Consider the following 26,600-nt stretch of genomic DNA (forward strand, 5'->3'; position numbering starts at 1 on the left):
GTTCTCCCAATCATTTCTTTTGCTCTGTTTTTAAACCAAATAGTATGCTTTCAGAGTCGCTTTGAGTGCCCATAAAAATTGATTAAAATCCCTTACGAAGATGTCTGTAAACCCGTTAAACTATTAGCACTACCTAGCCAGAACTATTGTAGTGAATTTTGTTCCGCTACAGTGTTACCATGCTGGCGTATTTCCCACTAGACTGGCGTATTTTGATGGGGACTGGTGGAAAAATACTGAGTTATCCCGTCAGGCATAAATCTTAGAGTATTTTATTTGATCTAGTGTATTTTTGGCGTCAATTGGTTTATCGGGATAAAATTATTTTACTCATTTGAATATAATGATTTATCGTCATATTACGAAGCTTTAATATTGATATTCCATCCAATAATATCAGTATATATTCTTTTCTTTCTCAATATTTTTATTACTATCCATCAAAAATTCCCCTTCTGAGGGCTTTGCTGAATCTAGGTGGGAGCAAAGGTGGAAGCTAAGCTTGTAAATCGCCACGGCGTTGGTGGCGTTGCAGGCAAGGATGCTACCCTTTCTGTCCTTAGGCTTAGAACAAACCCGCCAGCAACCCTCATAGTCGTGAAAGGGTGTAAACGTCACCAAGCTTCACGCCAAGCGAAGTGAAGGCCAACGTGCTCCGGGTGACCCGTAGGACTTGGGTCCCTGCGATTAATCATACCCAATAATGAGAGCGAATTTGGCTATGGCATTCCCGACTTTAAGTGATACGTCTAGGTTGGCGACCTCGTTGAAAAGTGAGCTAGCTACCATTTTATCAAGGAGACAAGGCTTGAATGTTGGCTGTTGGAACCTCGGTTCCATCAAATTTTCACTAATGCAAGCCTTCGTAGCTGAAGAATTTTATCTATATAACCTAGACATACTATGTGTTTTCAGAGGCAAGACTGAATGGACGAACGACAATCGACCTAACAGCCTCTTCGGGTAGAAAGGCCATTCTGTTCAATTCTAGCCCAATGGACGTCTCCGGCCTCGCAGGAGTGGGAATAAGCATGACAACCAGGATCACATGAGGAGTCATGGAATATGAAACGGTGTCACTTTCCCTAAAGCTTTTGTATTGCCTGTATCCAACGGCCCTTCACAACCTATTAAACTAAGGACTAAAGGAGTCTAATGATTCAGGCACTTCTCCATTACTAATTTAAGAGTGAAATTTTGGTCAACACATCCTCTACCCTTCCTAATACCCCTCTGTTTTTCTTGTAAAACTTTATCTACAATACTAACAAGTCTAAAAAATATCGTCCATAGTATGCAATTTACTTCTTGCAATGACCAAGATAATGCCTCTATAATTGTCCACACTCTCTCTTTTCACCTTTATTGTAATTGGGTTTAATTTAAGTTTTCCTAAAATCCTTAAGTACTTCCCCTTTTCTAATAATCGTGTTCATAATCTTCAGTAATTTGTCAATGGCTTTGAAGCCACTATCTGCACCTAAGGGCTTAACATTTTTTATTCTTTTTAATACTGTTTTTTAACTCTTCTTCTCAAGATAAATCTTCCTTCACTACCAAATTATTACACACTCTTACATTCTTTCCTATAGCTTTATCAGGGTTTACCACATTCTCAAAACGTTCTCTCCATCTCTGTATAACACTTCGCTTGTCCTGGTTCTGTCTTTAACTTGGCAAGCCCAGACTGACTACAACCTATCAATTTCCTAAAATGTCATTACAATATTTTGCCACTATGCCATCCGGCTACTATTATGCCATACACAGCATTAAAAGTGACACCTCACCGTTAAATAATAACAGATTGTTTTCCTGTCGATAGAAACTATAGGAAACTTTATAAAAAACAAAAAAACACAGTGACAAAGATTGAAAAGAATAATTATTTTGCTACTCCATTTCCCTCCTTTCAAAAATTAAGAACAATGAACTATATGCGATTTATTCAATTAAAGACATTAATAAAATGCAAAATAGTTAGCACTACAAAACAGACACCAAGTTTGATGTGAATAATGGTGCGCACCCCTAAAGATTTTCCAAGGCCAATATTTCGAAGAAAAAGGAAATGAGTCCATTATTATTATGAGATGGGCCTGGTTTTAAATTTTCTATTCAGCATCTTCCAAATTAGATGAGTAAATATGGAAAAGCTTCAGGTAAGATTTGAAAAATGGTGAACAGCTTTTCTGGCAAACGACGTAACCTTCCGGCTTCCCTTCCTCACACAGAAATTCCTGAAGGCACATATAAGCAGCCTGAATATTCTCAAATAGCTCTGGGCATATCTCAGTGAACATTAATTCTTGGTAATAAACAGCTTACTGAAGCCATTTAACATTATTACTTAAGAATATTTTCTTTTAGTATTTAATTTTCAGGCGAAATGTGCAAAGTTCCTATTGAAAGTAAATTAGTGTAACAAAAATGACACTGTCGTTTCGTCGACCGGCTTAATACTTTTAGGGCAAAAATTCAAAAGAGTGGAAAAACAACCTTTTTCTGAAGTCCTAAAAGGAATAGAGTCTATATTTTAATCTTGACTTACGTTCATTAATTTTGTCGCTAAAGAACAAGAACAAAGCACAAGAGCATCTGGAAGTGCAGAGACAAAATAATAATATAGACTGGCTGTTAAGAAAATAAATGATATCTTTCACTATTGGTTGAATTCCTGGAAATCTTACCTACTTTTTTAGACGTGAAAAAATATTTGGGTGCGGTGATCAGGAAAGGAAAAGGGTTTATAGGCACAACAGAGAACAACAAAAAGCTATTTCCAATTTTTAACTGCTGTTAACGACCACATGGGGTATCAGGTAGTTTAAACTAACGGGTATTAATTATAGTTTCACACACACACAAAAAATATATAACGACTTTAGATTAACGCAGAGTTACAAGCAACAAAGACGCGATGAAACTAAACAACAAAGCACCGGAAATTACAAGTCACTCCAACTTCTGAAATAGTTTTTTAAGCGCTTCTACTTGTGACTCTGGTACTTTGACAACTTGTTCGTGTCTTTTTAGTTTCCAATAAGGCGCAATAACAAATTTTATACCACGCACGTTGGAGTTAGAAACACTTCTTCTTAGATTTAGGGGAGGGGCCAAGATTTGAACATGAGCATCAGCCAAAAGCTGGCGGTTAATTTCAGGCGCATTCAAGACACGCCGAACACGTGTTCCAATTGGTGTACAAGGCATTTCAGCAACAGAGTGGCGACGACCATCAGTTCTTTTCTCTACTCTAGAGCGTGACAAAGATCTTCTTGGCGTGGCATCCTGTTCCTTTGTCACTAACGAAAAATCATGTTCTGTTGTGGAGGCTGACGTCAATGTTCTTGGTTCAGCCTCTTGTTGCATTGTTGTTGATGGCAATTCTCTCTCTGTTCTTGAACGTAACAACGATTCTTGTGGCTTAGCATCTTCACTACTGACAGTAATCACCACTGATGGTAATTCACGCTCATTTTTTGAACGAGACAGGGATCTTCTTGGTATGACCTTCTGTTCCTTGCTTGTCATGGATGGTAATTCACGTTCTGTTCTTGAACGAGACAAGGATCTTCTTAATATGACCTCTTGTCTCTTTTCTGTCATAGATGGTAATTCACGCTCTGTTTTTGAACGAGACAAAGACCTTCTTGGCATGAGTTCTTCCGACTTTCTTATCATAGATGGTAGTTCACGCTCCGTTCGAGACCGAGTTAATGGTGCTTTAAATAAAGCGTCATCAGCTGATTTCTTAGGTTTCAGTTTTTCCTTTTGAATTTCAGATTTCAAAGTGAGCACTCTTTTATACTCTTGGTGAGACAATAAGGCTATTCTTAGTTCAGGAAAGGATGCCAATAATGTAACAAGATGACAGGCTCGAGTAAATACAGGCTCATTGTTTTGTTTAAATCGAACTATGGTGCTCAGCAGTGTCTCTGAAAAGAAAAGAATATCAATTAGAATAAAGGCTTTACTCGTTTCTGCACCACGTCACTGAAATTCCGCAACTTGGACCTTATTCTTTTCGTACCAAGTAAGACAGTCCATAGCTTCAATTCTGTTTGCTTTCTACTGCGATTGAAAGTCGTTTTATGATTCCAGTCTATACTAGGTGCAATAGACATAAATTTCTGAAAAACAGTCGGCTTTGAAGATAAAAGGTGTTTCGGGCCCCGATTGTTCCCCGAAATACACTTTTAAAATGACGTTGGTTTTAACCGGCTGCAATATACCCAATTTCTCTACTAAAATGCATTTGTGATGATTTTACCATTTAAGAGCTTTGGGCCCCCCTTTCTTGGTGGTGCAAAGGCTATATCCTCCGAAGACAGTTTTTTTTTCTTTTTTTTTACCTTTTGCCCGTCCAGAGTTAATTGGTAATCTAATAGATTTGGTCCGACGCCATGAGGGTCTACGAAGCAGTACTAAAGCCCATATGTGGGAGTAGTGGAGACAACTTTCCCTTGGTGCCCCAGAGAGTTGTATGCACAAACAGAGGCTTGTCAACTACTTCCAATATTAGTCACGGTTCAGTCACTGGCCATCCTGGCCAGTGCCTGACCACGAGACAAGGTATACTAAGGAATACATCACCAAGTTTAAATTGACTGAAGCAAGGAATGACTGACAAAATCAGGAGGGGGTCAATCTCCATAGACGTCTGGAGCGTTGACTATGGGACAAAATATTATAATTGAGGGAGAATCCGACATTTGAGAAAGAAGTTCTCTTATTAATACTGGTTGTGATAATCAAGGGCCACTCACCGCCAATCACTGGCAAATGATGGATGACTCTCCCCATCAGTGCTGCCAACCCATTTCGGTCTAAAGCTGACAATCGTGGTTTTAGGGATGGGGGGGGGGGAACAATGGTGGTTTCCTTGACACTACCCAGAAAGGCTCTTCTGCAAAGACGAAAAAGATAAACAAGTTCTATCTCAAATTACCGTTTCCAAAAGAGCACCAATAGCACAGTGGATGTTTGGATATGAAGGCAATGAATCTTTGCAGCCTGAGCTTCAACTTAGTTTTAGGAGTCCACCCATAATGAAAATAATAATATATACATAGCTATGTACACTGCTACTCTACTTCCTTTTGAGCGTGTGCAGCTGTTTCAGCCTAAGGAGGCTTGTTATTGTTATTAGGACCTACAATTATTAATGTAATAGTATTATTTATGTTCAATAATATATAAATTTTAATTATTATACTACAGTATTTTTATTATATTAAATATTATAATTAAAACTATATTAACATTAATAATAAGCAATTTGTTTATTAATACCTTTCTAACCCAGAAAAGACGTAAAAAATTGGATTTTCAACCCATCCTCACGAGCAAGTTCAAGTCAGATAGTGAGGGAATTACCACTCTCGAATAGATGTCAACACAGCGACACAGTTAGGACCTTTTTCATGGTCCACTTTTACTCATTTTGACAAACTAGTATCCGATATTTCATTCTTTGTAATGTTCCATACGCTTTGTAAAACGACTTAACGACTAACGACTAATTTGCAAAACCACTTTGTCGTTTGTAAAACGACACTGATATCTATATATACAAAAACTAGCTGTTGGGGTGGCGCGAAGCGCCACCCCAACACCTAGTTGGTGGGGGCGCTTCGTGCCCCCCCCCCCCACGCGCGTAGGTCGTTACGCGCCATATTAGTTACGCGCCATTGTAGTTGTGTCCCTGTGTACCACCTATGAATATAGATAGATTTATATATGTGTTTTGAACTACGTAAAATTTGCGAATATACAACATTCTTGGCTTTCTCATTGTCTGTGCATATACAAAGCCTTATGTACTTATAATGACGTTATATGCAAACACTCTTTTTAAAAACAAACAAACATGCATACACACAACTCGTTTTTATATAGATAGATAGATAGATACAATACAAATTAACTGCGTAAAACTTGCGAATATACAACATTCTTCGCTGTCCAATTGTCGCTGCATATAAATCTATTTTCAGGTTTACCGACCCTCGAACATGCAACGTACAATTGTCCATGGGAAAAACAATCAGTATTAAGATCTATACCACATTTTTCTAATGATTGACCTTGAGCTTTGTTGATGGTGATTGCAAATGCTAATCGAATTGGGAATTGCAATCTTTTAAATTGAAAAGGCAGACCCGTTGGAATCATGGGAATGCGGGGAATAAGAACAGCCTCACCCTCAAAAGGCCCTGTCAAGATTGTGGCCTCTAACGTTTTCCATTGTTTTTTTTTTTTTTTTTTACGGCGAGTCGCGTGCCATTGCAAAGCTTTGGTGGGTTGATATTTCTTAACAGTATTATTGGTACGCCCATTTTTAGTTGTAGCACGTGTGGTGGAAACCCTGAAAGATCCACGGAATTTAAAAATTCAGATGGATAATTAACCGCCTCATTTGGTTCCAAAACTGTATCGACTGACTTGTAAAGGACTGCCTGGTCTCGAATCTTGGTTAAAACAATATTGTTGATTTCGTGGACGTCTATATTTTGGATGCAAGAATCGCTCTTTCACTTAGCCATCTATTATTTTTATAATTGTATAGAATATTAGGAAATACCTTTTCAATCAATTCATTTTTGGACGTCACTAAATTACAGAATTCAGCAGGTAGTTGTATACGTCCTGAAATTGAGTCTACTGGGAGCTTTCCGTTTCCAATTGCCAGCAATTGATCTGAAAATGTTTGACCAGAGTCATCGTTTTGCAATCGGACACGCATATTTGTAGTTAATTTTAATGTTTTTACGTGGCCCATAAATTAGAATTTTTCAGGCAAGCATTCATTTCGTCTGCAGGGGTTGATCTAGGTATTATAGGTAATGTTTGCCTGAAATCTCCCGCAATGCCAGAATCAGTTTTATCACAAACGTTTTACCAGTACCTCCTGGCGCATCCAAAAAGAAAATTTCTCCAACGTTGTTATCGACACAATGCATTATCGTATCATAAATGTCTTTTTGTCCCGACGTTAACTTGGAAATGTTATTTTGTACATACGACAATAGATCACTCGTTCTGTAACTTTGTTCACGATCCAATTCTACACATGTCGAAACAGCTGCGGTACGATTAGGTGAAGGCATAGGCATTTCCAAATCCTGAAGAGGTTTGTTTGCCATACATACGCACAAATCTTCTATAATAACTAAAGTGTAGTTATAAATTTCTGATGTAAAATCAAAAGTCATATCTGACGTCTCTAACCGTTTTCGATGGAGTATATCTTCGGACATTTTCGATTTATATTTTCCCCATAACTCTGTAGGAGCTGAAGGAGAGCACGTTGTTAGAATGATTCCAAAGAATGCATGAATTTGACATGGAGTTCACGTTTCGCTCGCGTCATTGATGCAGTTATCCCAGTGTTGGTCATTCTCCAATAAATTCAGTGCTTGGCATGCACTACGGTAAGTGTCATGTATAGTACCGTTTACAGTTCTCAAATACTCAAAGGACGTCGGACCGGGTACATTCACCAGAAGCAGGCGTAGAAAGAAGCATTCATGTTGATTGGGGTGAACGCTGTAGAGTCTTCCTATCGTGGTATCTTTGAAGATGGTAGGTTGGCCGTCGACTGACTTGCCCTGTTTTCGACGTTCAAATACTTTATTTTTAGTATTCCACGTGTAATACGAAGGCACTTCAGTATACAGCAGTTTTTTTTTGCAAAATAATCATTTTTGCATAGCGAAAAGAAAGCAGTTAACTTTGTATCCGGTGGATTCAGGGCTCTTTGTTGCACGTTGGATTCCGAAAAATAAACACGTTGACCATTCTGTAAATGTACCGCTAAGTGAACAACAGCTGGACTACGTTCATGTATCGGAAATGAAAGAATTCGCCAAACAGCTTCATTACTGCTTATGTATCTTACAGCCTGATATTGTACGATTTCGTCGATATCTTTGATTTCGGACTGCAAGCCAAAAACTGCCATGTCACTGCCTTTATTGACGTATTTACATATGTATTTGATTGCCTTTACGGAGTTACAGTATTCAACGTTTATGTGTGCATTAAATGTTTTTGATAATAATGGGGAATATGGAACAACCCACTGGTTATCTACTTAGATGGTGGTACCGTTACGCTTCTTTATTATTGCTGTTTTACCGCCATCTTCAGTAGATCTTCTTCTATATTGTGGGTAACCATCATTGCCAGTAATTGTGTTGGGTACTAAAAGTCGAGGATATTGCTTTGTGCCCCTTCCTTTGGCCATGCATGGTGAACTTTCGTTCAGTGCACCGCAAGGTCCATGTATCATATTTTTTACAACAATATCATATAACCCCTTATCGACATTTTCATCAGGTATTTCAGCGGAAATCATATCATCAATTTCGTTAGAAGTAATTTTATAATGTAGCCAGATTAGTATATGTGCGTGTGGCAATCCTCGTTTTTGCCATTCCACTGAGTACATCCAGCATCGCAATGACCCAAACACTTCACGTTTAATTATGTAGTTTTTCAGTGATTTCAACTTTTGCCGGAAGACACGGGCCGTAATGTCATGTCTATGAACCGCCGATTGTCCTTGAAGTAAAAGCTGCTGTATCTCGTCCCAAGATTGATTACATGTAAATGTAATAAATAAATCTGGACAACCATAGAGACGAACATACGCAATAGCATCTTGAGTATATTTATGCATATGACGGGGACTGCCAGCACATGACGAAGGTAAAATCGTTAATCTTCCAACGTTTGTGGTATTACCGTCATTTACAACTGCATCTCGCAAATGAATGTATTGTTCAGAGCGGAGCTTGGTCTGATTCAGACGGATAAATAGCAAACGTTCTGATTCAATTTTTGCATACATATCAACGACGTATTGGTGAAACAATTGACGTCATTTTAAAATATAATTGTCTCCATCCTGCCGAATCATTAGTCTATAGGAATAATAATGCATTGCACTGCATTTCTTATTCATTTCTTTGTTAGTGGCTGGATTTATCAATTTAATATTAAAGTGATAGCCGTCGGCTCCATCCCAAAATGTGATAGGATATTCTAGGGCCTTCGTAGCATCAATGAGTTTCAACAATTCTTACCAACTGAGCGTTTCGCTTATGAAGAATAATATCTCGAGGTAAAAACTGATCACCGACCATAACGATTGCCACTTCATCGATAGTTGGAGCATTGTATCTACGCACATGTTGGCCAGAAGGCGTTTTGACAGCGGAAATAACAATTTTATGCGTATCAGTAGGCATAAAAACGATGGCTGTTTTGAACAGACGCACTAAATTATTATTTTCGTGGAAAAGATGTTGCAATTGGGAAACGATTACCCTTTCAACGTCGGGAGAAATTTCACAACGTGCAATCAATTCTGAATTTCTATCACTGATGAAGTACATTTGCAAAAATCTATGATTCTCGCCTGAGAATAGTAGTAGGGACCCTGCTCTATGATAAATTTGCCCTTTTACTTTGAAAGTAGGCATAAATTGATCTGGATTTTCGATTTGGGCACCAAACGACGTCATTTGGAAACATGAGTTATATTTTCTGATCTGTGATAAAAAACGCTTAGATTCTGACGTAGTTCCAGTAAGCAAAGTCTTCAATGGCTCTGGTGGTGCAGCCAGAAGAGGAAGTTTAACTTTTCCTGAGGCGCAACACATTCCCATTGTTTCACCATTAAATTTCAAGGCCTTGCAATAGGGACAAATTTTAGACATAGCCCCGATTTGAACAGATCTACTCAAGCTATAAGCATCGACTGGGCTGTACCTGAATGCTAGGCGACAATTTTCAGGTTGCTCTTGTGATTCCTCGGCACTCTTTCTTTTGGTGATTTCTCTTTGAGACGCAAGCCTAATTTCACGCTGTTGTTGTGATTCCTCGGAAAACTTTCTTTCCTTACTTTCTCTATCAGCCGCAAGCCTGTTTTCTTGCTGTTCTTGTGATTCCTCGGCAAGCCTTCTTTTTTCACTTTCTCTTTTAGCAGCAAGTCTGGTTTCGCATTGCTCTGGTAGTTCCTCGGCACGCTTTCTGTTCTTACTTTCTCTATCAGCCGCAAGCCTGTTTTCTTGCTGTTCTTGTGATTCCTCGGCACGCTTTCTTTTCTTACTTTCAATATCAGCAGCAAGTTTTGTGGCATAGACTCTTTGAGCAGCTTCCTCGGCTGTTGCCATTGTAGGTTCTTCAGTCATTTTACAATTAAACATTTTTCCGTGAACGAATGTCTTAAATACCTTTAATGACGTAATCGTCATAACAAACATGACGACAACTAACTTCATGACGACATGACATGATGACACGACGTCACTCGACAGACACACAGACAACTTATTTTTATATGTATACTAGCTGTTGGGGCTTCGCGCCCCCCAATCTCCCCCGCGCGCGTAAGTCGTTACGCGCCATATTAGTTACGCGCCATTGTAGTTGTGTCCCTGTGTCCCACCTGTGAATATAGATAGATATATATATATATATATATTTTTAACTACGTAAAACTTGCGAATATACAACATTCTTGGCTGTCCCATTGTCTGTGCATATAAATAGATTGTCAGGTTTACCGACTCTTGAACATGCAACATATAATTGTCCATGGGAAAAAAATCTGTATTCAGATCTATACCTCATTATTCTAATGATTGCCCTTGAGCTTTGTTGATGGTGATTGCTAATCGAACATTCCCTGTGTCCTCGTCGTCATTTATATATCCCCCTATGCCCCCCGGCACCCCCGTTGTTGTTGTTTCCCTGTGTCCCGGTCGTCATTTGTGTCCCGGTGTCCCAGTCTGTAATTTCTCTTTGAGTGTCGCGGTCGTCATTTGTATTCCCTGTGTCCCGGTCGTCATTTGTGTTCCGGTGGCCGGGTCTGTAATTTCTCTTTGAGTGTCCTGGTTACCATTTATATTCGCTGTGTCCCGGTCGTCATTTGTGTCCCGGTGCTTTGTTGATGGTGATTGCTAATCGAACATTCCTTGTGTCCCGGTCGCTTTCTCTTTGAGTGTCCCGGTCGTCATTTATATTCCCTACTAGCTGTTGGGGCTCTTCGCGCCCCCCAAGCCCCCCCGCGCGCGTAAGTCGTTACGCCCCATATTAGTTACGCGCCATTGTAGTTGTGTCCCTGTGTCCCACCTGTGAATAGAGATATATATATATATATATATATATATATATATGTTTTTAACTACGTAAAACATGCAAATATACAGCATTCTTCGCTGTCCCATTGTCTATGCATATAAATAGATTGTCATGTTTACTGACTCTTGAACATGCAACATATAATTGTCCATGGGAAAAACAATCCGTATTCAGATCTATACCTCATTATTCTAATGATGTGTCCCTGTGTCCCGGTCGTCATTTATATTCCCTGTGTCCCGGTCGTCATTTGTGTCCCAGTGTCCCAGTTTGTAATTTCTCTTTGAGTGTCCCGGTCGTCATTTATATTCCCTGTGTCCCGGTGTCCCGGTCGTCATTTGTGTCCCGGTGTCCCGGTCTGTAATTTCTATTCGAACAATCCCTGTGTCCCGGTCGTCATTTATATATCCCGCCTGTGCCCCCGGCGTCCCCGTTGTAGTTGTGTCCCTGTGTCCCGGTCGTCATTTATATTCCCTGTGTCCCGGTCGTGATTTGTGTCCGGGTGTCCCAGTCTGTAATTTCTCTTTGAGGTTCCCGGTCGTCATTTATATTCCCTGTGTCCCGGTCGTCATTTGTGTCCCGGTGTCCTGGTATGTAATTTCATCAGTTGACAAACATGACATCAGTCGAAAAACAACTTCATGACGCATACAGCTCAATCCTTAAAATGACGTCAGTCGACACACAAACATGACGTCACTCGACACGCACACACGCACACACACACACAGACAACTTATTTTTACATAGATAGATGTCCCGGTGTCCCGGTCTGTAATTTTATCAGTCGACACATAAACATGACGTCAGTCGACAGACCCACAGACAAACAAATTATCTATATATATATATAAAAATAAGTTGTCTGTGTGTGTATGTGTCGAGTGACGTCATGTTTGTGTGTCGACTGACGTCATGTTTGTCGGCTGACGAGATTAAAGACCGGGACATCGGGACGCAAATGACGACCGGGACACCGGGACATCTATCTATATATATAAAAATAAGTTGTATGTGTGTGTGTGTGTCGAGTGACGTCATGTTTGTGTGTCGACTGACGTCATGTTTGTCGACTGACGAGATTAAAGACCGGGACATCGGGACGCAAATGACGACCGGGACATCTATCTATATATATAAATATAAGTTGTCTGTGTGTGTGTGTCGAGTGACGTCATGTTTGTGTGTCGACTGACGTCATGTTTGTCGACTGACGAGATTAAAGACCGGGACATCGGGACACAAATGACAACCGGGACACCGGGACATAGGGAATATAAATGACGACCGGGACACTCAAAGAGAACGCGACCGGGACACAAGGAATGTTCGATTAGTAATCACCATCAACAAAGCACCGGGACACAAATGACGACCGGGACACAGGGAATATAAATGACGACCAGGACACTCAAAGAGAAATTACAGACCGGGACACCGGAACACAAATGACGACCGGGACATCGGGACACAGGGAATATAAATGACGACCGCGACACTCAAAGAGAAATTACAGACTGGTACACCGGGACACAAATGACGACCGGGACACAGGGAAACAACAACAACGGGGACGCCGGGGGGCACAGGGGGATATATAAATGACGACGGGGACACAGGGAATGTTCGATTAGCAATCACCATCAGCAAAGCTCAAGGGCAATCATTAGAATAATGAGGTATAGATCTGAATACAGATTGTTTTTCCCATGGACAATTATATGTTGCATGTTCAAGAGCCGGTAAACCTGACAATCTATTTATATGCACAGACAATGGGACAGCCAAGAATGTTGTATATTCGCAAGTTTTACGTAGTTAAAAATATACATATATCTATCTATATTCACAGGTGGGAAACAGGGACACAACTACAATGGCGCGTAACTAATATGGCACGTAACTAATATGGCGCGTAACGACTTACGCGCGCAGGGGGGCTTGGGGGGGGGGGCGCGAAGCGTCCCCACCAACTAGGTGTTGGGGTGGCGCCGCGCCACCCCAACAGCTAGTTTTTATATATATAGATAGATATGTTGTTCGTCTGTTGACTGACGTCATGTTTGTGTGTCGACTGACGTCATGTTTGTCGACTGACAAAATTACAGACCGGGACACCGGGACACTCAAAGAGAAATTACAGACTGGGACAACGGGACACAAATAACGACCGGGACACAGGAAATATAAATGACGACGGGGACACAGGGACACAACTACAACGGGTTGCCGGGGGGCACAGGGGGGATATATAAATGACGACCGGGACACAGGGAATGTTCGATTAGCAATCACCATCAACAAAGCTCAAGGACAATCATTATAATAATGAGGTATAGATCTGAATACGGAATGTTTTTCCCATGGACAATTACATGTTGCCTTTTCAAGAGTCGGTAAACCTGACATTCTATTTATATGCACAGACAATGGGACAGCGAAGAATGTTGTATATTCGCAAGTTTTACAAACATATAGATATATCTATCTACATTCACAGGTGGGACACAGGGACACAACTACAATGGCGCGTAACTAATATGGCGCGAAAAAAGCTAAAAAAAGAAAAACCTAAAAACTAAAAACTTAAAAAAAGGAAAAAAAATAAAAAAGGTAAAAAACTAAAAAGAAAAAAACACAGGGACACACATGACGACCGGGACACAGGGAATATAAATGACGACCGGGACACAGGGACACAACTACAACGGGGACGCCGGGGGGCACACGGGGATATATAAATGACGACGGGGACACAGGGAATGTTCAATTAGCGATCACCATCAACAAAGCTCAAGGGCAATCATTAGAATAATGAGGTATAGATCTGAATACGGATTGCTTTTCCCATGGACAATTATATATTGCATGTTCTAGAGTCGGTAAACCCGACAATCTATTTATATGCACATACAATGGGACAGCCAAGAATGTTGTATATTCGCAAGTTTTACGTAGTTAAAAACATATATATATCTATCTATATTCACAGGTGGGACACAGGGACACAACTACAATGGCGCGTAACGACTTACGCGCGCGAAGCGCCACCCCAACAGCTAGTTTCATTATAAAACATAAATCAAATTGCTATGACGTAGAACGAATAAGCTATCCGTAAAATATAGCTAGACTAAACAACGATTATTTTGTCAGAGGTTAATATAAGATAAAGAACCAACAATTAGGTAATCACCTTTTACTATGTGGATAATAGCTATTTTACTTAAATTAATGCTAAGAATAGATAGATAAGTGTATTTCAAAAACCCGTGGGCCATATACACAAAAATATAAATAAATAACAAACAAGCAAGGAAATTAACAACAGTACGAACACGCACAAAAAACAGAATTCAACGCAAAAACTACCTAATCTAACTACAAAAGAAATTAATCATATAAAACTTTTTCTTCTTATTAAAGATTTATCTATATATATTCCTACTCGAAATATTGTGGTTGGGTTACTATTTTGTAGAATACCCGGAAGCATCAAATTAACCCCATGGAAATAAATTTCCCGTAAATCCAAGAGCACCGGGCATTTCCGGAGAAAATGATCCAAGTCTTCATTATCATCATTACAAAGGGGACAAACATACCGCCTATCAGGACCAACTATCATTTTATTTTTGTCGAACGTTTTTTGCCTGTTCTGGATTGGAAGACAATTTGCCCTAAGCTGAATCCAACGACGTAGAATCATAGCTGGTAAGTTAAATTTAAAATAAACTTCCTCCCCAAAACTAGATTTTGCCTGATTATAATGTTGCAGGGTTGTAGAATCAAAAACCAGCCCTTGCCAATGCTGAATTTCCTGACTCTCTAATATAAATCGTACCTGGCTTTCTAAATTTGTTGGTACATCACGAGAGCAAAGACCATTATTCCATAAATAAGGCATTCCTACTTTTTCTAGTAATGATTTAATTTGGGATGGCCACGAGGTTTTTAAACCACATTTCAACATCTCTTCATATGCCGCTCTTACTAGTCTATCTTCATTACTCTTAGTTAACTTCAACCAGAGTCTAAGCATTAAAATATACCTACTTAGCTTTAAAGAAAACAGGCCCATATCACCTTACAGAATCTGTGAATGAGTTGTCTGATGTAGACCAAACACTCTTTTATAATACTGGAGCTGAAGGGACTCCAGTTGCTGCACCGTTTCTCCACCCCATATCTCTGCTCCATATTCTATCACGGGTAAAATTTTTGTGTTAAATATTCTTTTATGCATTTTTAGGTTTTTGATCCCCATTATCGTCGGGTTTCTAAATATAGCTGACATGGCCACCCTACCTCTCTTAATTATTTCATCAACATGACTCCTTAGGCTTCCATTTTCCGATAAGATAAAGCCTAAATATTTTATTCTTTTACTTATAAATAGTTCCTTATTATTAAATTTAAATGTATATTTTTCATCGTCCCCAACCTTCCTTTTTTTAAAAATAACAACTTCGCTCTTTTCAGTATTCAGCCTTAACTTAACTTAAATATTCCACCTATTTAAAAAATCAAAGCATACCCTATTTATTTATTCGCAGCAAGTTCTATTTCTTACTGTATAAAAAAATTAGCTGGAAGATTTGCACGACTACAGGGATCGGATAGCTGTCGAAACGAAAGATTCGCAAACATCCAGTGACTCTTACATTAATTTGCATAATATCCTTAATTCATACCACGTATAGCTGTCATTATGTGCTCACGAATATGAGTTACAAAAAATTGCAAATATTTCTCATAAACTTATTAAGGCAACCAAAATAAGTAACCAATGAGCAAGAAAGTTTCCGCATGTGTAAAAGTATTTTTTTTTATTTAAATAAGAATAATTTTTTATTTTAGTAGTATCTTTTTTCACAAAACATAGAAGATTGTATTGGCTTCTTTCATTCCACATAGCATTCAAAACTGACCTTAAAGAGCATTCTTAACTTAATTTCATCAAATTTATGAACTGCAAGGTGAGTACGTGACAACTAGGATATGCAACTCACTAAATGAAATATAACAATTTATAAGCTATTTGGCTCCCAGAAGATGTTAGCCATTTTGATACCAATAGATATCACATTCATTGACGAGGAGCGTGAAGGGGGGAGGGGATGTATAAAGTAAGTAAAAGCTGTAAATTCTGCCTTGTTATTACAGTCTAGGACTATTAGTTGATTATTTTCACCATGTAAGGTTGACAGCTTAAGCAGACATCTTATTTAGGAAAAAAAAGAACTGTTTTGGACATTTAACACTTTTTTTGACAAAAAAAAAAAAAAAAAAAAAAAAAAAAAAAAAAAAAAAAAAAAAAAAAAAAACGCTATTTGATGCATACAGAAAAAAAATAAACCAAATTTAAGATGAACTAGTAGCCGCTAATCACAGCTAAGGCTATTTCATTTTAATGACTAAATCCCAATTTTGAAGAGATAAAACTTTTTTTTTTACTAAACTAAGTTGCATATAAAAAAAAAAAAAACAACTATCCAAAGTAACTATACAAAGGGTTGAACAATTTTCATCGAAAAAGGAAAAATCCGTGAAGACAAGTTTTGTTTGTAATTTATACAGCGCATCAAATAGTCACTTGAATTATTTTATTCAAGTGACTTATATATTTCTTAAAACTAAGTATTTTACAATTCATTTAAGGTTTTTTTTTTCAGATTAGGGGTGACATGCAAGCTTTAATTCAGGGATCACGTATATTTTTGTCAAAAATAGCAATTTTGTTCATTTTTTATTAGCATCCATTTCTGAAAATAAATTTTGTATGTGAAACTGTTTTAGAGCTTAAAGGACCAAATCGGGGCCATTACGAATAGTTTTATTTGCGCATGTCCCCAACTAAACCACCACGTATCCTAAGGGGTACTCGCACAAACGGCTGAGAGTCATTACTGATACTTTCGACGGATAAATACTTACTGACTACTTCTGGCTGGGTCACAAGAGAGGACCTTGTTTCTTCAAAAATAGCAAGATGGGTGAGTATATCCAACGCATAGCATATATTCTCAATGGCTGGCAGCGATTTGTTCGTTTGGAAAATGAGCTCACAGAGTTTTTCAACTCCCCTTTCAGCTACAAGAATATTACAGCAAACACTGGACAATTTTGTGGACACACCTGGAAGTTGGAAAGAAGACCTTATTCTACAGGAACTACCAACATAAATAAATATTGAAAACATTAGAAGTTTACAGGATTGTTCTTAGTTAAAAATATTTGTGTTCAGAAAATCCGTAATATACATAAGACTATGATACACAATTGTCCATGCTAACCTTCAAAGTCTATTGCGAGCACCTCTATTCTTCTCTTTTTAAGCTTTCCCAATTTAAGTATGCCTAGTTGTCAACTCACCAGAAAAGCTAAGCTTTGCTCAAAAACAGAATTTCCTGAAACAAGCCTGTGAAGGGTATAACTAGGCTTTAATATCCAAGTAGGATTGAGATATGAGAATGGAATCAAAATAGGATTGAGAATCGATGTGATTACTTGGGATTAACTCATTAGATTCAAAGTGTTTTAACTTTTGAGTTTACGATGGCTCATGTTCACTAACCCAGATGTTGCATGTCCATGGGTTCTTCTTTTTGGTTGATTGTGCTTAGCTGTGCTGTTTATCCAAGGTGATTGGATGGATGGGTAGGGCCAAGCCCTCGTTCAAGTTCTTACCTCTCTCAATTACTAAAGTCGGAAAAGTATGATTTTTTTCTCTTCACCGAAAAATATCTTTCACACACTATAACATTATTCAGTGTTTAAGCCTTATCTTAAATTTCTATATTTTTCTGTATGGCAAATTTTCAAGGTAGCAAACAAAACAAAAGACAAGTATTTATAAGTCCTCTTCAGAATCGGCTACTTCAGCCGATTTTGTCAATCACAACGGGGCTTAACTTTGTACAAAAATGTATTGAAGATTTTGTTGATGTTGGGATTTCTGAACTTTATTACTTATTCTGCTTTTTCTTATACCGAAGCGGCTTCCCAAATTTCGTACACCAAAACATTCCTTTAAAAGAATCACGTTTCCAAGGAATTTATTTCACTTGCTTCTTTTTTGGGTTGCTTATTACACCAACAAAAAACCCTTTTTGTTTCATTTATTTTATATTTTTCACTTTATTTGGCTGTGTTTTAAGCCATCACTTCCTGTCTTTTGTGTGGTCTCTGCTTTTTAAAATAGTGCCATAACTTTGTATTATCTTATCTTTATATATATATATATTCACCACGTCAAAAATTAATTTCAAGACTAAATTATATTCAGCTCACAAAGAAAAGGCACATGTTAAGCTTTGATTTTATTAAGTAAAAAATAATAATATTAATGATAATAAAAAAACGAGAATAACGTTTTAATAGCAAATTAATGACACAGGTGTGCTTAACGGTCAATACAGCAGTTTCCAAAAATGTTTGAAAATTTGAAATTTGCTTTTAGTTCCAAAATTAGAAATTGCTCTTTTAGCTCGACTGTAAGTAAACCTTAAATACTCGCCTACACCTCTTCGTTGCAAAGAGATTATAAATATACCACTTTTGCCCGAAAGACTTAAACTATGTTATTAAAATTCATGAATTACTTCATTTCTAAAAAAGTAACCATTTAGATTCTTTAGGGGAAAAACAACAAGATAAACTTCTTTCTCCCAACCTTGTCAGACATCAATAGTAAAAGGAGAAACAATGTATAGATGGGTACAAGGCCGTGTTCGGGAGAGGAGTCAGTGGGTTTGACCCCACACCCGAAATATATGCCCGACTCGTAAACACATTTTTTTGAAGTTCTATTATCCCCCCCCCTTCCCAAAGAAAAATCCTGGTTACAGCCCTGGATGGGCACAATAAGTAGCAATACAAAAATGAAAACTAAAAATATTAAAGAGTGCAATATAATCAGACACTAAAGGTATAAAATACCATGAACGAGACATGCTACGAGCTTCATAATTGGATTGTCAGAACCCCCTCCCCTTAAAAGACAAATAAATAAAAATGGCAGCTAATTCAAAGATTCTATGAAAAAAGATGAGGAATCAAGTTTTAAAAAAGAATGATATTTACCATCTAGCATCATACTTCAGTGCTAAATTGGTAAAATAACAAAATATATGTCACGTCAGCCTCTTAAAATGAAAATAAAAATACAAGGACAGATACTTAAAAAAAATTGCATTTTGCTATCCTTTGCTTTTCTTCATTGATTTTCTTTTACAAAGTATTTGTTACTTAATATTACTATTGAAAAACATTTGTGATATCTGCATCTTTATTCATTAAATCTTGAAAACTCTTGTTTTATTTTTCAAGCATTTAACAAGGTGTAACTTAGCTTGTTTTCCATATCTAAGATGGATCTGCTCTATACAGCTGTTAATACTCTAATAAGCAGAGAAATACTTACTTGGGTTCTCAACATTTAAATCTACTGAGACATTAATTAGAGCACATGCTTAATTCAGACATTATTTTTATTCGAGGCTATGGATATATTTTGTGAGAAGCACAGTAACTCAATTTTGTCCTTCATGGTCACTTTGCCTCCATTCACTTGGCCTTCAGTATTCCCATTACTCTGTGAGATATTTTTAGTTTGTCGTTGTGTACAGACCTATAGCCAACTAGACTTATTAAAACGATTCTTCAATAAAATATTTCAAAATTTTAAAGTTAGTATAATAAGGCATACTGGGAATGGTCAATGCAAAACTGAATTTATATTCTGAAAGAATTTTTTCTTCAATGTGTGCTTGGGCCAGGGTTGCCAACTATCGCACTTTTGTTGTATCTTTTCGATCGTTGTCGTACTAAATAGTGACATAGACTACACTGCCTACCCATTTCAAACAAATACAACTTAGGAACAATAGGGAATTTTTTTGCCAAGACAGTGGAATTGAATTTAGTGGATATTTCGGCCCTATGTCCAAGGGCCGAACTTACATTAAAATGTTACATAAAAACTTACATAAAAACTTACATTAAAATGTGAAAATTAAAACTAAAATGCTTTTTAAACGTTTTTGAAACAGCCCTAGCATCCTTACTTCAACGAAGTTCAAACAGGACTGATAAATAAAATGATGGGAGATGTTAAATTCATTCAAACATAACAGAACAAGATAATTAAATACAACAAGAGCTAGTCTTGCTTTATTGGCAGCTTGCCTCAAAGGCCTTTTTGTAACTGGTTCAATACTAGTATAAATTGGTTTAGTTAAAATGTTTTGTTAGATCATTTTTAATTAAATTTGAATATAAAGAATTTAGTGAATACTCCCCAAGTCCCTATTTAAAGAAATATGATTATCTATTTTAAGACTAATTTCGATTGATTCCCGAACCACCTGTTTTATCCCCCAGTCATTACTAATGAGAGAAGAGTATTCAAAAAATATTGTGTGGGAGGGATTATTAAATATATGCCAAGCTAAAGCAGAATCAAATGAGTTGTTAAAACAATTAGAAATAAATGCTTTGTCTATGTCTTCTTTATGCTGGTGTAGCCGTTTTTCAAGATTCTGATGGATTCTGCCAACGTAGTAATTGCCATAGTCGCATGGTATTTGATAAGCCCCTCTTTGGCGACTAACTGGGGTTTTATCTTTACCGGGGTTTAAGACATTAAGGATCTTAAAATTATTAGTGAAAACTAAATAAAGATTATTTTTTGTGCAAACATTTTTAAATTTTTTTGTAACTTTTAGGATTTACGGAAGATAGATAATATTTGACGGCTTATCAGGAGCCTCACATTGTTATATATCTTCGATTTTACGGGAATGTCTTTTTATTCTGCGGTTAATTGTATGATTGACCAAAGAAATGGGGTATGCATTACCAAAAATATCATCTCTGATAAAATTTATTTCTGCATTTACATACGAATAGGAGCAAATGTTTAGGGCACGATCAATGAGAGAAGTTACAACTGCTCTTTTAACTTGCGGGGGAGGGATTTGAATTAAAATGAAGATATCTATTGTTTTGCGTTGATTTTCTATATATAGTAAAATCCAGTTTATCAGCATTACATATAATTAACACATGTAAAAACGGTAGTTTGTTTTCAATTTCAGAAATTGAAAATGAAAATAAATAAAAACTGAAAAACTTGGAATAGTTTTTCAATTTTTAAAAGCTTTTTTTAAGCCTCAACATGAACATTCTAGTAGGTTATAAGCTAAATACTCGTGTTACGCGTTAGCTAGTTTAGCCTTAGTTGTTAGGTGACTGTTAACTTCAAAAATTGTTTACTAGGCTAAGATACAATAAAGGGGTGACACTTCTGGTAAGAATGCACTTTTCAACATACATTAGCTAGAATGAATTTAAATACATCACTTGATACTGTTTTTATGCTCTTTTTTTTCTTACTTCGATAATCGGTTTTTGAAAAATTACAATTCGAGCCCTGAAAGGGGCTAAGAAGGTCCAAAGTAGCGCATGGTTACCAGATGTCCAAAATATGTTTAAAAAACTGTCTAGGGAGGAAAAATTGTCATTTCAGATAATTTTGTTTCCAAGATAATTTCACAAGGATGAAAATGAAAACATCACTTGATACCTTTTTTATCAAACAGTTTATGGTAACGAACTGTAAGTAAGGAACGACACGGCTCAATAGTAGCTGAAACTCTAAAATACGGCATTTTTATATCAACAGACACATGAAAAGAATTGGCTTATTATGCAGATTCCAAATATATAAGATTCATTAAGCTTAGCACTAACCCTCAAATGCTGTGAACCTGAGAAAATGAAAACGACACCACCAAATTCAGCGTATCAGAGAAACCTGAAGTTAAGGTTTCAAGCTCCTATATGCAAAAATGTTGAATTTAATAATTTTTTCAAGAAGAAAGATGACAGATACGCATTTATTTTTTTTTTCCAGAGGTGATAGTATCGAGTCAAGGATCCTTTAATGCCTGGAGAGGGATCATTCAAACAGAATTAGAATTCTTAGTGCCCTTATTAAGTGACCAAAAAGACTGAAGGGCAGATACCCCCATCCCATGCTTCTTTTTTCCCCAAAGTCGTCCAATCAAGATTTTGAGATAGCCATTTTGTTCGAAAGATCCAAAAACTAAGCCTTTGGATATAGCATGACAACCAGAGCCCTTGGGAGAAGGTCCTTAAGTTATAAAGTTTGCCCATTGTTCACGTATAGTGCTCGTTTTTGGGAAGTTTGGATCAATTTTTTGGTGATTAATTCTCTGCTGGGGGATTTTCTATGCGGAAGAAAGTTTATGGGGGCTGAACTTTACAGGGAAAATTTTACACTGGGGGAATATGCCAGAAGTCCTATACGAATTTATTTTTATTTGCGTTACTTTCTCTTTGCTGACTCAATTTTATGCGTGGAGATGTTTACGGTAATTGTCCGGGGTAAATTTTCACCGAAATCGAATTGTCTAGATGATCCTTCTGTGGGGGGGGGGGGGGGGGGTTCCATGCCGGTAGAGCAGGATATTTTGGTATTATTTAAAAAGTCATCGAAAATTGTATAAAAAAACAGGTTTTTTCAACTGAAAGTAAGGAGAAATTTTAAACTTCAAAACGAATAGAAATTATTACGTGTATGAAGGGAGTTACCCCCTCCTCAACTCTTTACTCTTTACGCTAATGTCTGAATTTTGTTCCGATTCTTTAATACAAACTCCTGAAACACAAGAGTCGTTTAATTAGAACAATAAGAAGATTTTTTAAAGTAACACAAAATTTTAGCGTGAAAAGCGATGTGTTAAGCAAAGGGCAACCTCCTTCATATACCGGAAAGGGCAGTAAGTTTTAAAAATTTTGCCCATATTTGTTAAAAATAGTTTTTGTCATTGAAATGTACTGCAAATCGAGAGATCGCCGGTTCAAACGTGACTGCCCTCCTGATTTTAGTCACAAGGGAAGTGAAGAGCTATGACTATGACATTGAATTTTACCATAAAGTAATTAATATTTCTATCAAACAGTTATAAAAAGAGTTTATCAAAAGTTATATTTATATTTGTTTTATTTTTATAAAACGATCAGAAATTAAATGAAAGTTTTTTTTTGACTGAAAGTAAGAAGCGACACTAAAACTTTAAACAAACAGAAATTGTCCTGTACATGAAAGGGGATGTACCCTCTTCAAAGCCTCGCTCTTTACAGAGCTAGTCACGATCCTATCAATTCCGACTTTTGAAAAGGACACTAGGACTTCTGATTTCCAATTGAAGTGTCTGTATCCAATGTTTATTTAATATACGACAACGCTTTCTAGAAAAACCTTAAATGTCAACAATGGGTAACTACTATAGCCTATAGTCGTTGCCCTGAGGGCCGTCACGGGGGGAGGGGGTTGTCATCCCCAAAGACATAATTACTGGACCTTTCAAATATACTTAACAAAATAGCTATCTCAGAATTATGCGTGGTTGTTTTTTGGAGAAATGATAGGCATGGAGAGGTGGGGGTTGGTTGCCTCAAATTACTCGACTATTAAAAATGGCACTAGAACTTCTGATTTCCAATCCTATGAGCCCCTCCAAGGTTTATACGACCACTCTTTCCATAAAAACCTTATATATCCCAAGGGCATAACTTTTAGCCCTTGCCCTGACGGCTGTGTGTGCGTGTGGGGGGGGGGGTAGTCATATTCAAAGACATATTTACTGGACCTTTAAACTATGCTGAACAAAAGGCTATCTCAAAATGTTTATTGGATTTCTTTGGGGAAACGATGACCGTGGGGAAGGGTCGGGTTGGAACCCAATCACTTCCGACTATTAAAGAGTGCATTAGAACTAGCACTTTCCAATCAAATACGCTCCTTTAGAAGTTTCTTCAACAACCCTTTCCATACGAACTGCCTTAGTCTTAAAACGAATAGATTGTGCCCACATGGCTCTTTGCTTAGGTACCGCTATTGCACTGCCTATGGTCAAAACAAGAACCTGTATTGTAGCCAGGAATGAAAGATCTCATCAAAGAAAAAAAATTCCTTCGTTTTGCTTAAATTAGAGAATTTTCTTATCTGCTTAATATATGATCTGTTAAATATATGGTGTAATATACTTTTTCGCTGTTTTCAGAAATCAGTGAACAGACTTGAAGCTTTTGCCTTTTGTGCGACAAAAGCCCGCCTTGTCGCACTTTTCAGGTAGAAAAAACCCTTTTTCGGCTGTCTTTGTCGCACGTTGACAACGTCATCAGCTGGGAACCCTGGTTCGGGCATTCCCAAACTCGACATAATGATATTTGAAGGTGGGAAAAGGGAGAGAGAATGAATAGAATGAGAAGGGATTACGTACTTAGGTTAATTAGAGCTTCTTTCATCAGATCGAGTGAAGAAAGTTTAAAAATGAATTCTATTGCAGATTTTGTTCTCGCTCCAAGAGTCTGCTGCTGACTAGCCACTGTATTTCCAACACGCTCTCGTATGTCTTGGAGCTTTTTTGGATTTGATTTTCGTACAAGGTATCCCCGCCAAAAGGCCTAGAAATAAAGAAGGTGTAAGAACTTAAAACGTATTGAACATGGAGTGTCAAATTTATTGGGTGCACTTTTATTCCTATTAATGGTTAATGAAATCGGCAGTGATATTCTTCAAGGATGGTAATATGTCGATCCTTGAAATATGTCTTGGAAATATTAAAAGTAACCCTTTGGAATCCTAGCCCATGTTTTGGACGAAGCTAAGAACCTAGACATGAAACTGAATACCTAACAAGAAAGTGAATAACCACGTTTTTTTCATCCTATTTCACCCGATGTGTTAGGGAAGCTTGTTATTTCGAAGAAAGTGTTATATATAAGCTACTAGCTGTTGGGGTGGCGCTTCGCGCCACCCCAACACCTAGTTGGTGGGGGCGCTTCGCGCCCCCCCAAGCCCCCCCGCGCGCGTAAGTCGTTACGCGCCATAATAGTTACGCGCCATTGTAGTTGTGTCCCTATGTCCCACCTGTGAATATAGATAGATATATATATATATATATATATATATATATAAATATATATATATATATATATATATATATATATATATATATATATATATATATATATATATATATATATATATATATATATATATATATATATATATGGTTTTAACTACGTAAAACTTGCGAATATACAACATTCTTTGCTGTCCCATTGTCTTTGCATATAAATAGATTGTCAGGTTTACCGACTCTTGAACATGCAACATATAATGGTCCATGGGAAAACAATCTGTATTCAGATCTATACCTCATGATTCTAATGATTGCCCTTGAGCTTTGTTGATGGTGATTGCTAATCGACCATTCCCTGTCCCGTTGTCCCGGTCGTCATTTATATCCCCCTGTTTCCCCGGTCCCCGTTGTAGTTGTGTCCCTGTGTCCCGGTCGTCATTTATATTCCCTGTCCCGGTCGTCATTTGTATCCCGATGTCCCGGTCTGTATATACATTCGTTTTTTAGTTTTGTTTTTCTCCTTTATTTTTTTCCTTTTTTTTTCTTTTTTAGTTTATTTAGATTTTTAGATTTTTTAGTTTTTTTATTAGTTTTTAGTTTTTTTTTTCTTTTTTTTTGTAGTTTTTACCTTCTTTTTAGTTTTGTTAGTTTTTTTTTTTACTTATGTCCTGGTCGTCATTTATACTCCCTGTGTCCCGGTGCTTTGTTGATTGCTAATCGAACATTCCTTTTGTCCTGGTCGCTTTCTCTTGAGTGTCGTCATTTATTTTTTTCTTTTTTAGTTCTTTTAGTTTTTACCTTTTTTAGTTTTTTTAGTTTTTTAGATGAAAATTTTTTTTAGTTTTTTCCTTTTTTTCTTTTTAGTTTTTTATTGGTTTTTACCTTTATTTTAGCTTATTTTTCAGTTTTTTCCTTTTTTTTATTTTTTTTTTATTTTTTATTTTTTTTAGTTTTTTACCTTTTTTTAGTTTTTTTAGTTTTTTAGTTTTTTACTTTTTTTATTAGTTTTTAGTTTTTTTTGTAGTTTTTGCCTTTTTTTAGTTTTTTCATTTTTTTTTAGTTTTTTATTGGTTTTTACCTTTATTTTAGCTTATTTTTCAGTTTTTTCCTTTTTTTTAGTTTTTAGTTTTTTTAGTTTTTACCTTTTTTAGTTTTTTTAGTTTTTTTAGTTTTTTAGCTTTTTTATTTTTTTTATTAGTTTTTAGTTTTTTTTTGTAGTTTTTAATAGATTGTCAGGTTTACCGACTCTTGAAGATGCAACGCTTAATGGTCCATGGGAAAACAATCCGTATTCAGATCTATACCTCATGATTCTATTGATTGCCCTTGAGCTTTGTTGATGGTGATTGCTAATCGACCATTTCCTTTGTTGCCGTCGTCATTTATATATTTCCCTGTGCCCCCGGCGTCCCCGTTGTAGTTGTGTCCCTGTGTCCGGGTCGTCATTTATATTCCCTGTGTCCCCGTCGTCATTTGTATCCCGGTGTC

The 26,600-nt window shown here is 37.1% G+C and overlaps 1 protein-coding gene and 1 long non-coding RNA gene across 2 annotated transcripts in view; one reads left to right on the forward strand and one right to left on the reverse strand.

The window, feature by feature from the left end:
• LOC136041915 (uncharacterized) overlaps positions 1 to 26,600 on the forward strand; it is a 444,858-nt gene that overhangs the window by 133,131 nt on the left and 285,127 nt on the right. The window lies entirely within an intron of this gene.
• LOC136041895 (uncharacterized) overlaps positions 1,930 to 26,600 on the reverse strand; it is a gene marked incomplete in the record, with an annotated part of 136,976 nt that continues 112,305 nt past the window's right edge. The window contains 3 exon segments of the mRNA XM_065726688.1: positions 1,930 to 3,938; positions 17,092 to 17,292; positions 24,468 to 24,651. Coding sequence (XP_065582760.1) covers positions 2,956 to 3,938; positions 17,092 to 17,292; positions 24,468 to 24,651 — 1,368 coding nt within the window.

The sequence above is a fragment of the Artemia franciscana genome, unplaced genomic scaffold (assembly GCF_032884065.1).
Source record: "Artemia franciscana unplaced genomic scaffold, ASM3288406v1 PGA_scaffold_49, whole genome shotgun sequence".
NCBI classification, from domain to species: domain Eukaryota; kingdom Metazoa; phylum Arthropoda; class Branchiopoda; order Anostraca; family Artemiidae; genus Artemia; species Artemia franciscana.